The sequence below is a fragment of the Bos javanicus genome, chromosome 1 (assembly GCF_032452875.1).
Source record: "Bos javanicus breed banteng chromosome 1, ARS-OSU_banteng_1.0, whole genome shotgun sequence".
Classification (NCBI taxonomy): domain Eukaryota; kingdom Metazoa; phylum Chordata; class Mammalia; order Artiodactyla; family Bovidae; genus Bos; species Bos javanicus.
This window is the reverse complement of record NC_083868.1, coordinates 107133483-107149587: the sequence shown is the minus strand read 5'-3', so window position 1 is coordinate 107149587 and position 16105 is coordinate 107133483. Positions and strand designations below refer to the sequence as shown.

At 37.1% G+C, this 16105-nt stretch overlaps 1 protein-coding gene across 6 annotated transcripts in view; it reads right to left on the bottom strand.

The window, feature by feature from the left end:
- IFT80 (intraflagellar transport 80) overlaps window positions 1–16105 on the bottom strand; it is a 129904-nt gene that overhangs the window by 16717 nt on the left and 97082 nt on the right. For all 6 annotated transcript variants that reach the window (XM_061417227.1, XM_061417219.1, XM_061417257.1 and 3 more), the window contains 6 exons: window positions 15802–15866; window positions 14035–14170; window positions 13485–13632; window positions 12208–12379; window positions 7757–7846; window positions 7474–7646 (listed from right to left, as the gene is read on the bottom strand). In XM_061417227.1, coding sequence (XP_061273211.1) covers window positions 7474–7646; window positions 7757–7846; window positions 12208–12379; window positions 13485–13632; window positions 14035–14170; window positions 15802–15866 — 784 coding nt within the window. The remainder of the gene's footprint in view (window positions 1–7473; window positions 7647–7756; window positions 7847–12207; window positions 12380–13484; window positions 13633–14034; window positions 14171–15801; window positions 15867–16105) is intronic.

Below are 16105 nucleotides of genomic sequence, written 5' to 3'. Positions count from 1 at the left end.
TTGTCTGAGGAGGCCTTACAAATAGCTGTGAAAAGAAGAGAAGCAAAAGGCAAAGCAGAAAAGGAAAGATATACCCACTTGAAGGCAGAGTTCCAAAGAGTAGCAAGGAGAGACAAGAAAGCCTTCCTCGGTGATCAATGCAAAGAAATAGAGGAAAACAACAGAATGCGAAAGACTAGAGATCTCTTCAGGAAAAACAGAGATATCAAGGGCACATTTTATGCAAAAATGGCCACAATAAAGGACAGAAATGGTATGGACCTAACAGAAGCAGAAGATATTAAGAAGAGATGGCAAGAATACACAGAAGAATTATATAAAAAAGATCTTCAAGACCCAGATAATCACAATGGTATGATCACTCACCTAGAGCCAGACATCCTGGAAAGTGAAGTCAAGTGGGCCTTAGGAAGCATCCCTACCAACAAAGCTAGTGGAGGTCATGGAATTCCAGTTGAGCTATTTTAAATCCTAAAAGATGATGCTATGAAAGTGCTGCACTCAATATGCCAGCAAATTTGGAAAATAAACTTTTTTTATGTCATTATGTCAGCATTGGCCACAGGACTGGAAAAGGTCAGTTTTCATTCCAATCCCAATGAAAGGCAATGCCAAAGAATGCTCAAACTACCGCACAATTGCACTCATCTCACACGCTAGCATAGTAATGCTCAAAATTCTCCAAGCCAGGCTTCAACAGTACGTGAACCGTGAACTTCCAGATGTTCAAGCTGGATTTAGAAAAAGCAGAGGAACCAGAGATCAAATTGCCAACATCCGTTGAATCATCAAAAAAGCGAGAGTTCCAGAAAAAGATCTACTTCTGCTTTATTGTGGATCACAACAAACTGTGGAATATCTTTGTGGATGGGGATTATTCTACTCTCTAAGCAGGCCATTCTTTGGACTATGTTGTTATAAAGTTGATTTCTATACTGGATCCAAGTATTTATATGTCTTACTCCTACTTTTTATATTAGTCCTAACATTTAATATCAAACTGTCATCTCAGACTTTGTCAGTTTTGTTCATTGCTGTATCCCCAGTCCTAAAACCTGGCACATTAGAGACACTCAATAAATATTTAAAGAATGAACAATAGCTACTATTTGTTGAAGGTTTATTATACATAATAAACCTTCAACAAAGTAAGCTAAGAGAGTTTCACATGCTATTTTACTTAACCCTGACAACAAACATGTGTTTCTTGTAATTATCATCATTTTAAACACAAGGAAACAGGCTTACAGAGCCTCAGTAACCTGTCCAAGATCACATGACTAATATGTGAAAAAAAAAAACAAAAAACTAATATGTGCAGAATCAGAAATCAAACCCAGGTCTTATTCCAAAGCTCCCAGTCTTAACCATTACATTTGTCTTTGTCCCATTCAGCAGCCTTTTCGAACAAGTCATTAAAAATGACCATACATTTTACCAAAAGACTGTTATTGTTGTTGTTTTAAATGGATTTCCATGTAATATCTAAATATCCCTCATATGGCAGACACTCATTAAATATCTACTGAATGAATGAATATGCAATAGGAACAAATATTCCAACTGATTTCAGAAATAGCTGTAGAATCTGGAAATGAAGATAATACATAAAGCTTCTTGAGTGTTTTGTAGCAATTATAATTACTTCTGCTGATTATTTGAAGTCATTCTTAGCCAGTCTTTGATATTTTGCTAAAAGTGATGGGAAACTAAGGGTTTCATTTAAGTGAGTCAGGGGTCAAGAGTGACATGATCAGATTTCCACTGTGAATAGATCACAGTGACTACAGTGTGATGAATGGATAGGAAAAGGACAAAGTAGATGCAGAGATAATGTTATACCAAGAAAAACTTGGATCAGCTTAGACAAGGGTGCTGGTAGTAAAGAGGATGAGTGCTACAGGGAAAAGGAAAATGTCAAAAGTAACTCCTAAATTTCCAGCTTTGGATAGATTGAAAAGATGACAGGTTACTTTGGAAGAGGATCAAGTTTATGAGAGAATAAATATAAATTTGAACTCAAACATATGAGACATCCAATGGAATGCTGAATAGGCAGGTAGATAATTGGATTCTGACAGCAAACATGAGCAAGATAGAGGGCTAGGAGAGATACATATTTGGGAGTCTTAAGTGTATAAATCAAGGTTTTGTATTCATTATGTCAGCAAATCTGGAAGACCCAGTAGTGACGGAAAGGACTGGAAGAGGTCAATCTTCATCCCAATTCCCAAGGGTAGTACCAAAGAATGTGCTAACCATCGGACAATAGCACTCATCTCCCATGCTAGTAAGGTCATGCTTAAAGTCTTGCATGCTAGGCTTCAGCATTATGCAAACCAAGAACTTCCAGATGTCCAAGCTGGATTTAGAAAAGGAAGGGGAACTAGAGATCAAATTTCCAACATTAACTGGATCATAGAGAAAGCAAGGGAATTTCAGAAAAACATTATCTCTGTTTCATCAACTATGCTACAGCCTTTGACTGTGTGGATCATGACAAACTGTGGAAGTCTCTTAGAGTGATGTGAATACCAGACCATCTTATCTGTCTCCTGAGAAACCTGTATGTGGGTCAAAAAGCAACAATTAGAACCCTGTATGGAACAACTGATTGGTTCAAGATCATGTGACAGGGCTGTCTGCTGTCACCCTGTTTGCTTAACCTATATACTGAGCACATCATGAGAAATGCTAGGCTGGATGAGTTACAAGCCAGAATCAAGACAGCAAGAGAAACATCAACAACCTCAGATATACGGATGATACCCCTCTAATGGCAGAAAGTGAAGAGGAACTAAAGAGCCTCTTTATGAGGATAGTGAAAGAGCCGGCTTAAGATTAAATATTAAAAGAAACTAAGGTAATAGCATCCGGCCCCATTACTGCAAGGCAAATGGAAGGGGAAAAGGTAGAAGCAGTGACAGACTTCCTCTTCTTAGACTCCAAAATCACTGCTAATGGTGACTGCAGCCATGAAATCAGAAGATGACTGCTTCTTGGCAGGAAAGCGATGACAAACCTATACAGTGTTGAAAAGCAGAGACATTACTCTGCCAACAAAGGTCTATCTACTCGAGGCTATGGTCTTCCCAGTGGTCATATACAGTTGTGAGAGCTAAACCGTAAAGAAGGCAGAACACCAAAGAACTGATGCCTTTGAACTGTGGTGCTGGAAAAGACTCCTCAAAGTCCCCTGGATAGCAAGGAGCTCAAACCAGTCAATCTTAAGAGAGATCAACCCTGAATATGCACTGAAAGGACTGATGCTGAAGCTGAAGCTCCAGTATTTTGGTCATTTGATGTAAACAGACAACTCATTGGAAAAGTCCCTGATGCTGGGAAAGATTGAGGGCAGAAGGAGGAGAGGGTGTCAGAGGGTGAGATAGCTGGATGACATCACTGAGGCAATGAACATGAACTTGGGCAAACTCCAGGAGATGGTGAGGGACAGGGAGGCCTGGCATGCTGCAGTCCATGGAGTCGCAGAGTCGGACATGACTGGGCGACTGAACAACAGCAACAAAAAGCATGTAAATAGTAATCAGAAGCCTTGAATAATGCTTCTTGACCTTTATCAACTTATCAGGCAGGCACAGAGGTCTACCAACACTTGACCAACCCATTGGTTTATAGTTTAGATAAAAAACAGAAAGGAGATGCCAAGTAGATAGGAGGAGCAGAGGAGCACCAAGTGTTTGTTTTTCTTTCCCCGTTACATCTCTCCCCTTCTTGTTTCCCCTCTCCCTGACACCTAATATCTTAAAGCAGGGTCCTATGCTGAGAACTAGAGCAGGGGAAGGAGCAGCATGGAGGGTAGGATATAGGGATAGTAGAGAAGACGTGAAATTAACTGCAGAGAGAAGAATGGTTACATGACATGTCTCAAAGGATCAGAGATTTTTACCAGACAAGTAAAGATGTTTGCATAGGTGTGCTAAGTCGCTTCAGTCATGTCCAACTCTTTGCAACCCCATGGACTGTAGCCCGCCAGGCTCCTCTGTCCATGGGATTCTCCAGGCAAGAATGCTGGCGTGGACTGCCATGCCCTCCTCCAGGGCATCTTCCCGACCCAGGGGATAAAACTTGTGTCTCCTGCATTGCAGGTAGTTTCTTTACCACTGAGCCATCACACACATCCAGACCTAATGAATGTGGAGTTGGAAAGAATAAACTGACTCCATTTGAGATGTAGGCAAGGAGGGTCCTCTGGAAAGACATGATATTCACTTAGGTCAAGGAGGTACAAGAAATGTTCAGAGGGCTGTATTATAGGCCATCAATAGAAACCATAAGAGGCAAACTGCTTCATCAAAACCTGCTCTGACACTTACACACTGTATGTATCTACATTCAGTGTTTGCAGAGGAAGTGTATGGCAAAATGATTGAGTACTGCATAAAGATTAAGAGCATGAAATTAAGTACCTGCTATGTTCACAGATAAGATAAAATGATAAAATGTTTTTATCCTTCAAGAAGTATATAATCTAAAATCTTTGTAAATGTAAAAGTTTACAAAGATAAATAATAAAAGAGAAACATCAATCCTACAGAAAAATGTAAGTAGTAGTATCAGCAGTATATACTTTATTGCAGTAATAATAGAAAATTCAGGTCCGCTGTGATATTGGAAGGCTCAGGTTCAAATCCTAGATCTGCCACTTACTTACAAATAATCCTCAACTTCTTCATTTGTATAATGTTGTGATAACAAAGTGAGATGATATATGGAAAGCGTTGAACACAATTCTGACACATCATAAGCATCAATAAGTAGAAGCTTCACTATTATTAAGGACAATAAAATAGAATTCTTAAATAGATTGTAAGCTTTCTAATATAAAGATGATTTTTAAAATATTTGTTATATTGGATGGTGTTCAGAATGCTGTATAAATAGTAATGCCTAAAATTTATCAACATAACTATTTTCTCAAAAGTATCAATTGAGAATATGCTGTAAACACTATTATTCGCCATTTCTCATGAAACTCAGTTTAGTAATGATATGTACAATTTTTCATCAGTTTTTTAATATAGTTTTAAAAATATTATTCATACTTTCCAAACTACTTAAGTATTTATGAATTATGACTAAACCGAACTCAAGAACAAAGGCCTATTCATGTTTTCAGAATCTAAAATAGTTTTCACAATCCTTTGTATAGCTAAACAATGACAACAGATTTGTGTAAATAAAGCATTGAAATAGAATGGCTGACCTGTATAAATGTATAAATTAAATAAAGAGACCATAGTATGTCCATACCAAAATTGTTTGTTACTTTTGTTAGCCATTTTTATTATTCCTGTTCAAGGGGAAGATAGAGACAGGATATCTATAAAAATTCTTATCTAAGGGATATAAGGATATAAGGGGCCAGTAATTAAAAAAATAGTGGTTAGTTTTTTAAGCACAGAGAGAGACAAAGATGATGAAAGACATTTCAAACCTGAAAAAATCAATATGCCAACTTTATAACATAGTAACTTCAGGTGTATATAAGCAATACAACCTTGTTCACTAAGAGATATATACCTGAAGAAAAAGAACAGAGAAACATAATATGCCATAGAGAAGAGAAGTTTGCCACTCAGGCTCAGAAAGCAACCTGTCTCAACGGCTAAGCTGGCAGGGAAGGTTACTGACCGCTCCTTGATACAAATCCTTTCGTTTGTCTTTCTTAGCTTAACAAATCTTTCCTGGATCCTCTCTCTGCCTGTCTAACTGCTTTATCCCCACCTTTCAGTGAATTTCTCTTTCACCCATCCCGCAAATAGAGTCGATGTGTTCTCACTCCACACATACCCCAGGCAATTGCATCCATCCTTCTGGCTTCGACTACCATCCGTTTGCTGATGACTCTTAGTCTACATCTCTATTTAAAATCTTTCCTGAGCTCCATGTCTAATAATCAACTATTATCACATATCTCTAAACAAATATTTCAAATTCAACATCCCTTCCAAACCTGCTAATATTCTTACCACCATCTATCCAGTTACTAAACCCAGAAATTCTGGAGCCATCTTAGACTCTGTTTTCTTCTTCACAGACAACATCTAATTAATCACGAGTCAGAGATGGCAAAAATCTTTAATGGCAGGCTACTCACAAGTATGTTCAAGCTGGATTTAGAAAAGGCAGAGGAACCAGAGATCAAATTGCCAACACCTGTTGGATCACTGAAAAAACAAGAGAGTTCCAGAAAGACATCTACTTCTGTTTTATTAACTACGCCAAAGCCTTTGATTGTGTGGATCACAACAAACTGTGGAAAATTCTTCAAGAGATGGGAGTACCAGATCACCTTACCTGGCTCCTGAGAAATCTGTATGCAGGTCAAGAAGCAACAGTTCTTGAACAGTTCTGGTTCAAGAAGCAACAGAACCAGACATGGAACAATGGACTGGTTCCAAATTGGGAAAGGAGTACGTCAAGGCTGTATATTGTCACCCTGCTTATTTAACCTATATTCAGAGTACATCATACAAATGCCGGGCTGGATGAAGCAAAAGCTGGAATCAAGATTGCCGGGAGAAATATCAATATCCTCAGATATGCAGATGATACCACCCTTATGGTAGAAAGGGAAGAACTAAAGAGCCTCTTGATGAAAGTGAAAGAGGAGAGTGAAAAAGCTGGCTTAAAACTCAACATTCAGAAAACTAAGATCATGGCATCTGGTCCCATCACTTCATGGCAAATAGATGGGTAAACAGTGGAAACAGTGTCAGACTTTATTTTCTTGGGCTCCCAAATCACTGCAGATGGTGAATGCAGCCATGAAATTAAACCACACTTGCTCCTTGGAAGAAAAGTTATGACCAACCTAGACAGCATAATAAAAAGCAGAGACATTACTTTGCTGACAAATGTCTGTCTAGTCTACTGTCATGTCCAGTAGTCATGTATGGATGTGAGAGTTGAACCATAAAGAAAGCTGAGTGCCAAAGAATTGATGCTTTTGAACTGTGGTGTTGGAGAAGACTCTTGAGAGTCCCTTGGACTGCAAGGAGAGCCAACCAGTCCATCCTAAAGGAAATCAGTCCTGAATATTCATTGGAAGGACTGATGCTGAAGCTGAAACTCCAGTACTTTGGCCACCTGATGTGAAGAACCGACTCATTTGAAAGACCCTGATGCTGGGAAAGATTGAAGGTGGGAGGAGAAGGGGACGACAGAGGATGAGATGGTTGCATGGCATCACCAACTCAGTGGGCATGGGTTTGAGCAAGTTCTGGGAGCTGGTGATGGAGAGGGAAGCCTGGCATGCTGCAGTCCATGGGACTGCAAAGAGCCAGACACAACTGAAGGACTGAACTGACTCACAAATATAAATGTGAATAAATTTTTATATGATATCAGGAAACTCTTAAGTACAATGGAAAATGTAATTTACTGAGTGGTAGATAGAAGAATACATTAAGATCAGTCAGGTTTTGGAATTGATGAAAAATTTTTAATTACCTTTCCCAGTTGTAGAGATTAATATTGATCTGAATTGCTTGATAAACAAGGCCAGCCTGAAGAAGAACAATTTCAGCCTCCTGTATGTTCCCACTAAACATTAATATGTGGGCCATTTTTGATTCTTTAGATGGAAGATTTTTTATAGAATTGATATATTGAACTTTATCAATCTAAAAAAGAAAGAAAAATATTTGAAGTATATAGTAACAAATTACAGCTAAACACACACACATACACACAAACATACAAAAACACATAAACATAAGTAAACACTATTTACTTCACCGATTGCTGCGTAGGCTATTTCTGCAGTAGTCATATCTTGATTAGCAACTGCCATAGCAGCTAGGCAAGCCCACATGGTTTGTTCCTAAAGTGAAATATGAGAACAATTATTTCAACTACATGGCTGAATTAAAATATAACAAGGTTATATTTTAATGTAAAATAAAAGATTGCTGAGCCAGGCACTGAAAAAAATAATTTAATAAATTAATGATGTGGAAATTTCATTGTGGCTATGCTGTTATAGACTTGGATTACTGTGATATTGAATGGTTTGCCTTGGAAACGAACAGAGATCATTCTGTCATTTTTGAGATTGCATCTAAGTACTGCATTTCGGACTCTTTTGTTGACCATAATGGCTACTCCATTTCTTCTGAGGGATTCCTGCCCGCAGTAGTAGATACAATGGTCATCTGAGTTAAATTCACACATTCCAGTCCATTTTAGTTCGCTGATTCCTAGAATGTTGATGTTCACTCTTGCCATCTCTTGTTTGACCACTTCCAATTTGCTTTGATTCATGGACCTAACATACCAGGTTCCTAAGCAATATTGCTCTTTACAGCATTGGACCTTGCTTCTATCACCAGTCATATCCACAACTGGGTATTGTTTTTGCTTTGGCTCCATCCCTTCATTCTTTCTGGAGTTATTTCTCCACTGATCTTCAGTAGCATATTGGGCACCTACTGACCTGGGGAGTTCCTCTTTCAATATCCTATCATTTTGCCTTTTAATACTGTTCATGGAGTTCTCAAGGCAAGAATACTGAAGTGGTTGGCCATTCCCTTCTCCAGTGGACCACATTCTGTCAGACCTCTCCACCATGACCCGCCCATCTTCAGTGGCCCCACAGGGCATGGCTAAGGTTCATTGAGTTAGACAAGCTGTGGTCCTAGTGTGATTAGATTGACTAGTTTCCTGTGATTATGGTTTAGTGTGTCTGCCCTCTGGTGCCCTCTTGCAACACCTACCATCTTAACTTGGGTTTCTCTTACCTTGGACGTGGGGTATCTCTTAACTCGGATGACCATTATATCTACTACTGTGGGCAGGAATCCCTTAGAAGAAACGGAGTAGCCATCATGGTCAACAAAACAGTCTGAAATGCAGTACTTGGATGAAATCTCAAAAACGACAGAATGATCTCTGTTCGTTTCCAAGGCAAACCAAACCATTCAGTATCACAGTAATCCAAGTCTATGTCCCGACCAGTAACGCTGAAGAAGCTGAAATTGAATGGTTCTATGAAGACCTACAAGGCCTTTTAGAACTAACACCCAAAAAGATGTCCTTTTCATTATAGGGGACTGGAATGCAAAAGTAGGAAGTCAAGAAACACCTGAAGTAACAGGCAAATTTGGCCTTAGAATACGAAATGAAGCAGGGCAAAGACTAATAGAGTTTTGCCAAGAGAACGCACTGGTCATAGCAAACACCCTCTTTCAACAACATAAGAGAAGATTCTACACATGGACATCACCAGATGGTCAACACCAAAATCAGACTGATTATATTCTTTGCAGCCAAAGATGGAGAAACTCTATACAGTCAGCAAAAACAAGACCAGGAGCTGACTGTGGCTCAGATCCTGAACTCCTTATTGCCAAATTCAGACTGAAATTGAAGAAAGTAGGGAAAACCACAAGAGCATTCAGGTATGACCTAAATCAAATCCCTTATGATTATACAGTGGAAGTGAGAAATAGATTTAAGGGATTAGATCTGATAGACAGAGTGCCTGATGAACTATGGATGGAGGTTCACGACATTGTACAGGAGACAGGGAACAAGCCCATCCCCAAGAAAAAGAAATGCAAAAAAAGCAAAATGGCTGCCTGAGGAGGCCTTACAAATAGCTGTGAAAAGAAGAGAAGCGAAAAGCAAAGGAGAAAAGGAAAGATATTCCCATTTGAATGCAGAGTTCCAAAGAATAGCAAGGAGAGATAAGAAAGCCTTCCTCAGCGATCAATGCAAAGAAATAGAGGAAAACAACAGAATGGGAAAGACTAGAGATCTCTTCAAGAAAATGAGAGATACCAAGGGAACATTTCATGCAAAGATGGGCTCGATAAAGGACAGAAATGGTATGGACCTAACAGAAGCAGAAGATATTAAGAAGAGGTGGCAAGAATACACAGAAAAATTGTACAAAAAAGATCTTCTCGACCCAGATAATCACGATGATATAATCACTCACCTAGGGCCAGACACCCTGGAATGTGAAGTCAAGTGGCCCTTAGAAAGCATCACTATGAACAAAGCTAGTGGAGGTGATGGAATTCCAGTGGAGCTATTTCAAATCCTGAAAGATGATGCTGTCAAAGTGCTGCACTCAATATGCCAGCAAATTTGGAAAACTCAGCAGTGGCCACAGGACTGGAAAAGGTCAGTTTTCATTCCAATCCCAAAGAAAGGCAATGCCAAAGAATGCTCAAACTACTGCACAATTGCACTCATCTCACATGCTAGTAGAGTAATGCTCAAAATTCTCCAAGCCAGGCTTCAGCAGTACTTGAACCGTGAACTTCCAGATGTTCAAGCTGGTTTTAGAAAAGGCAGAGGAACCAGAGATCAAAGTGCCAACATCTGCTGGATCATCGGAAAAGCAAGAGAGTTCCAGAAAAACATCTATTTCTGCTTTATTGACTATGCCAAAGCCTTTGACTGTGTGGATCACAATAAACTGTGGAAAATTCTTAAAGAGATGGGAATATCAGACCACCTGACCTGCCTCTTGAGAAACCTGTATGCAGGTCAGGAAGCAACAGTCAGAACTGGACATGGAACAACAGACTGGTTCCAAATAGGAAAAGGAGTACGTCAAGGCTGTGTATTGTCACCCTGCTTATTTAACTTCTATGCAGAGTACATCATGAGAAACGCTGGGCTGGAAGAAGCACAAGCTGGAATCAAGATTGCCAGGAGAAATACCAATAACCTCAGATATGCAGATGACACCACCCTTATGGCAGAAAGTGAAGAGGAAGTAAAAAGCCTCTTGATGAAAGTCAAAGAGGAGAGTGAAAAAGTTGGCTAAAGCTCAACATTCAGAAAATGAAGATCATGGCATCTGGTCCCATCACTTCATGGCAAATACATGGGGAAACAGTGTCAGATCTTATTTTTGGGGCTCCAAAATCACTGCAGATGGTGACTGCAGCCATGAAATTAAAAGACGCTTACTCCTTGGAAGAAAAGTTATGACCAACCTAGATAGCATATTGAAAAGCAGAGACATTACTTTGCTAACAAAGGTCCATCTAGTCAAGGCTATGGTTTTTCCTGTGGTTATGTATGGATGTGAGAGTTGGACTGTGAAGAAAGCTGAGCGCTGAAGAATTGATGCTTTTGAACTGTGGTGTTGGAGAAGACTCTTGAGAGTCCCTTGGACTGCAAGGAGATCCAACCAGTCCATTCTGAAGGAGATCAGCCCTGGGATTTCTTTGGAAGGAATGATGTTAAGCTGAAACTCCAGTACTTTGGCCACCTCATGTGAAGAGTTGACTCATTGGAAAAGACCCTGATACTGGGAGGGATTGGGGGCAGGAGAAGAAGGGGACAACAGAGGATGAGATGGCTGGATGGCATCACCAACTCGATGGACTTGAGTCTGAGTGAACTCCGGGAGTTGGTGATGGACAAGGAGGCCTGACGTGCTGCAATCATGGGGTCGCAAAGAGTCGGACACGACTGAGCGACTGAACTGAACTGAACTGATGCTGTTATAACACATAGAGAAAGTTTTGAATAAATTTTTTGTGAAATGTTCATTTCTAATTAAAAAAGGTTTATTTTTGAACTTATGATAGACATTAATGATAACTCAAGGTTATAAGCCCTCCAGTCTTTTTGATGTCAAAGAATGCAACTGCAGGGAATTAGAGAAAAAGTGAGGTTTTCAGACAATGCTATTAGAGCGGAATGTCATCAATAACACATTGTAAGGAAAACCACCTAAAAGTCCTTTTACAAAAGTGTATTCTAAGAGAATTAAACAATGTAAAACAAAATAGTTCTGTGGTCAAATATGCTCAGAAAATACTTAATTCAACTAGGTTGGAAAATGCTGATCTAAAGTAGTGAATGGTTCTTAACCTTAGCTATAACAAATCATCTGAGGAACTTAAAAATATGTCCAGGCTCACTAGATTTAATAAATTAAACCTTGGGGTTAGAACCTGGGAATCTGACTTTTAAATAAAGTTCCATGAAAGTTTTTTATATGTACCAGAAAGAAGAAACGGCTTGCTTCTTCAGAGAATAAATCACACAGCAACATCTATCTCTCTCTCTCATGACATCACTTATTAAAAAAAAAAGATGTGATCTTGTTTACAATTTTTCCAACTCTTAGCTCTTATGATTTATCATTTTGCAAAAAGATATTGTATAAACTAATACACAATATATATACAATTGTGGATCTGAAATGTAAAGTACCTTAACGAAACGACAAAGTCTTACAGCGTCTTCCCATTTTGAACTGCTTACATATTCGTGGAGAATAGCAGGATATGGTGATATGCTGATGTGAACCAGAGAGCCATCAGCTCTTCTTATAGTTACTTGATTTCCAACAAAACTCACAATATGGGGGTTTTTACTAAATTCACTGTTGAAAAAAGGCAAAATGCAATTTATATTCTGAGCAAAAAATTTCATACAATTTAAATTTGGGAGCTGATCCCAACATACATATGAAATCTACAATCTCCAAAATGCACCCCAAGAAAGTTAATTCCAGGGAGAATGTATATCTTCAAACAAATATTGGAATCTAACTTGCTATGTACACTTAGAGCAAAATATACAAACATTTTAACATGACAAAAATTATTACATATTTGACAACTATGCCTAAAAGCATTTGAAATGATCTGTTTTCCTAAGAATTAAGGTAAATCACAGAAATGATTAAAGTACTTGGCTTCAGCTTTTGAAAGTGCAAACATTAAAAATTTGATTCCAAGATTATTTTCTCATAATAACAGGAGGTGAATTTTAAGTAAAGAGACTAACTTCTCTTCATTAACTAATTTTTTTATATGATGCCTCTCTGGTTTTGCTAACGTGAGCTTGAATATTAAAAATGAACTCAAAAGAGATATGAAAGTTAAACTAAGATTTGGCGTTGAGAAGCCTTTGTATTTCTAGTTTGCCAAGAATAAGAGATCTCCCTGCTATTTCTTAGAGAATTTAGGAATATAAATACATTTGATTTTCTGAAGAATGTAAAATTTAAAAAAAGACTTTTTAATAAATTTATGTATTTTTTCTATATTTAATATCAATTTTAAAATTCAATTCTAGAGAGACATACATTTCTGAGAGTCTCAAGGTCAATGATAAAATGGGAAAGAGTAAAGGCTGTCATAAAATTGTGTATCACGGAAAAATATTGAGTGCCTAAAATAAAATAATTACACCACATTGAAAAAACTACCTGAGTTACCATTAAACAACAGTAAACCTGAAAGTCATATAAGAAAAAATTATATCCATTTAAGAAACATATAAATAAGTAGTATTACATCAATACAACACTTTCAACTTCATTCTGTCACTTAAATCTCATTAAATTAGCTTTAGCTGAATAATTTATTAATTAACTAAGTAACATAAAAGATTATTTTGTAGGAATGAAATTAGAAGCAAGAATACAACACTCTGTTGGTTTTATTGATGACAATAAACAATCCCACACAGTAAAACGTTACCTTGCATCCCTTTCATATAATGTTTTAGGCAAAATGTCTCTGTCCACATAAACCGTATTGGGGTAATACCACACTGTAAATCGAGTATCTTGAAGTCCACAAAGGATATTGCACGTATCACTCCACGCCAAAGTATGCACCATTGTTCCTTATTTTAAAAAGAATGTTAATGTATTATTTCCATTATATAAGTATTAAAAACATATCTTTAAAATTAGCTGATGCATAAGACCCCAACTAACTGCTGGTAGGTATGAGTATTTTATGATAGTGAAAACATGTGCAAAAATTCACATAAAAATTTATGGAAATATTTGAGCATTTTACCCAGAACCATTATATTTTTAATCTACATGTCTTTTTTTCAATGCCACTTTAGTTGCAGCAGCTAAAGACTTGCTATCAAAATGGAATTAAATAGCTAAGAAATGTTAGGAGACCAAAGCATTATTCACAGATTCATTCAAACAAGCTATTTAGTATAATATAAAGAGTAGATCTAAGAATACTGAAAATAATAAAAAATTTAAATGTATTACAATTATTTTACCAAGTTTGATAATCTGTTCTTCCTTCCCAAATCGTTTCACTGAAGTGATATAGAGATCTTTATTTTTATCAATGAAAGCAATTTTTCTATCATTGGTGAGTCCCTTTTGATCCAGGGCAATTTCCAAAACTTCATTCTAAAATTTTTAAAGAATGAAAATTCTGGATTAGTTTTAGTATTTACATCAGATTATTTTAATTGTTTACTTACAAGAACATATGTTTATTTAAAGATCAATTAAATATCATTTACCTACTTATAATGGCAAAATGTCCCTGCTAAATAACTTAACTGCTAATATACAAATAATTCAAAAGCTAAAGTGTAATTACTTTTTTAATTTACAAGGGAAAAATGCCCATTAGAACATCATAAAATAATGTAATCTTTTAAACTCTATAAGCTGAAATACACTTCCATTTGTGTCCATCATTTGGGCACAAGTTAAACAAATTTTGATACGTCCATAAAATGTTATACTTATGGCAGGAAGAAGGACTGCATAAGTACTTTTATCTATTGATATGGAAAAATTTCCAGAAATAGAATGTTGCATGAGAAAAGCAAAGTGCAGACTTATATGTCATCTTTTTGTAAAAGAAAGAGAAAGGAACATATACCCATTTTGTCCATGTATGCACTAAAAACCTCTGGAAGGGTAACAGGAGATTAATAATGATGGCTACTTATTCGGCGGAAAGGAACTAAACTGACAGGTGCAGCAGGAATAGTTTTTCACTGACTGCTTTTCCATGTCTGAACCACTGAATGTATTTGTTATTCAACTAATAATTACAAAAAGGAGACAATAAAAACAGGGTAACACTTCACTAGTAGCACTGAACAATAAAGTTAAAAAATCTTTAAACCCTAATATATCACTTATTGGAGGATAACTCAATGGAATGGTGCCATTTATTTGTTCTAAGGCTAAAAGTCAGAAACTAATAAACAGCTCGCAATTCAGGATTTTTTTTTTTTCAGTTTAACTACAGTCTTAAAACCTAAAAAAAAGGGCTAGAACAGGTCAATGGGAAAAGTGTAAGCTGTATTGATGTATAAACACATTTTTATTTACTGATACTATATGTGCTAAAAGTTTAACCAAGATAGAACATTTTATTGAAAAGCAGTAAAGAGGGACTTCTCTGGTGGTCCAGTGGTTAAAAATCCACCTGCCAATGCAGGGGACATGAGTTCGATCCCTGGTCCAGAAACTAAGAATCCACATGCTGTGGGGTAACGAACTCACAACTACTGAGCCCATGCACTGCAATTACTGAAGTCCATGTGCCTTAACTAGAGAAAGCCCGTGCACAGCAATGAAGAATGAGCACAGTCAAAAATACATAAAACAATAATTTTTAAAAAAGGAGTAAAGAGCTTGAACAAAAACATATGTCAGATTCTTTCCATTAATTTGCATATATATAGCTTTCCATTACAGAATTTAATAGTGCTTAGTCTTTAGGACATTTTTAGGCAAAATACTCTAAGAATTTACACTGGTTTTAAATATAAAACTAATCTCCATGTTTTCCTCCTTAAAATGAAAACATTAATTTTGCTCCTAGTGTTTTGTTTTTAATTTTTGTTTTCTGGCCACACCATGGAGCACATGGAACTTTGCCAATTAGGGATCAAACCCATGCTCCTTTCAATGGACGTGCAAAGTCTTAACCACTGGACTACCAGGGAGGTCTGAAAACATTAATTTTGAAAAGAAGTAAATAACTATTTACATTAAACATAGCTAATATCCATCACCTTATGAGAAAGAAACTTCCCGTCTCCCATTGGTTTTCCAGTTGATGCCTCAAAGAGGAAGATTACTTGAAAAAAAGTAAAGCATTAATTACCACATTACATTAGAATTTTTACTGGCAAATTTCTATGGAGCTATCATAATCCTAATGAGAAATTATTTAACTCTTTGGACCACAGCATACCTATCAGCACTGAAGAGCAGCAGCCATCAAATTCCTAGTTAGTAATAAGGTCATATTTCTCAGTGGAACCAAACACGTCTTCCTAAATATACATTCCCTAATTAGAATTATTATTAATGGTA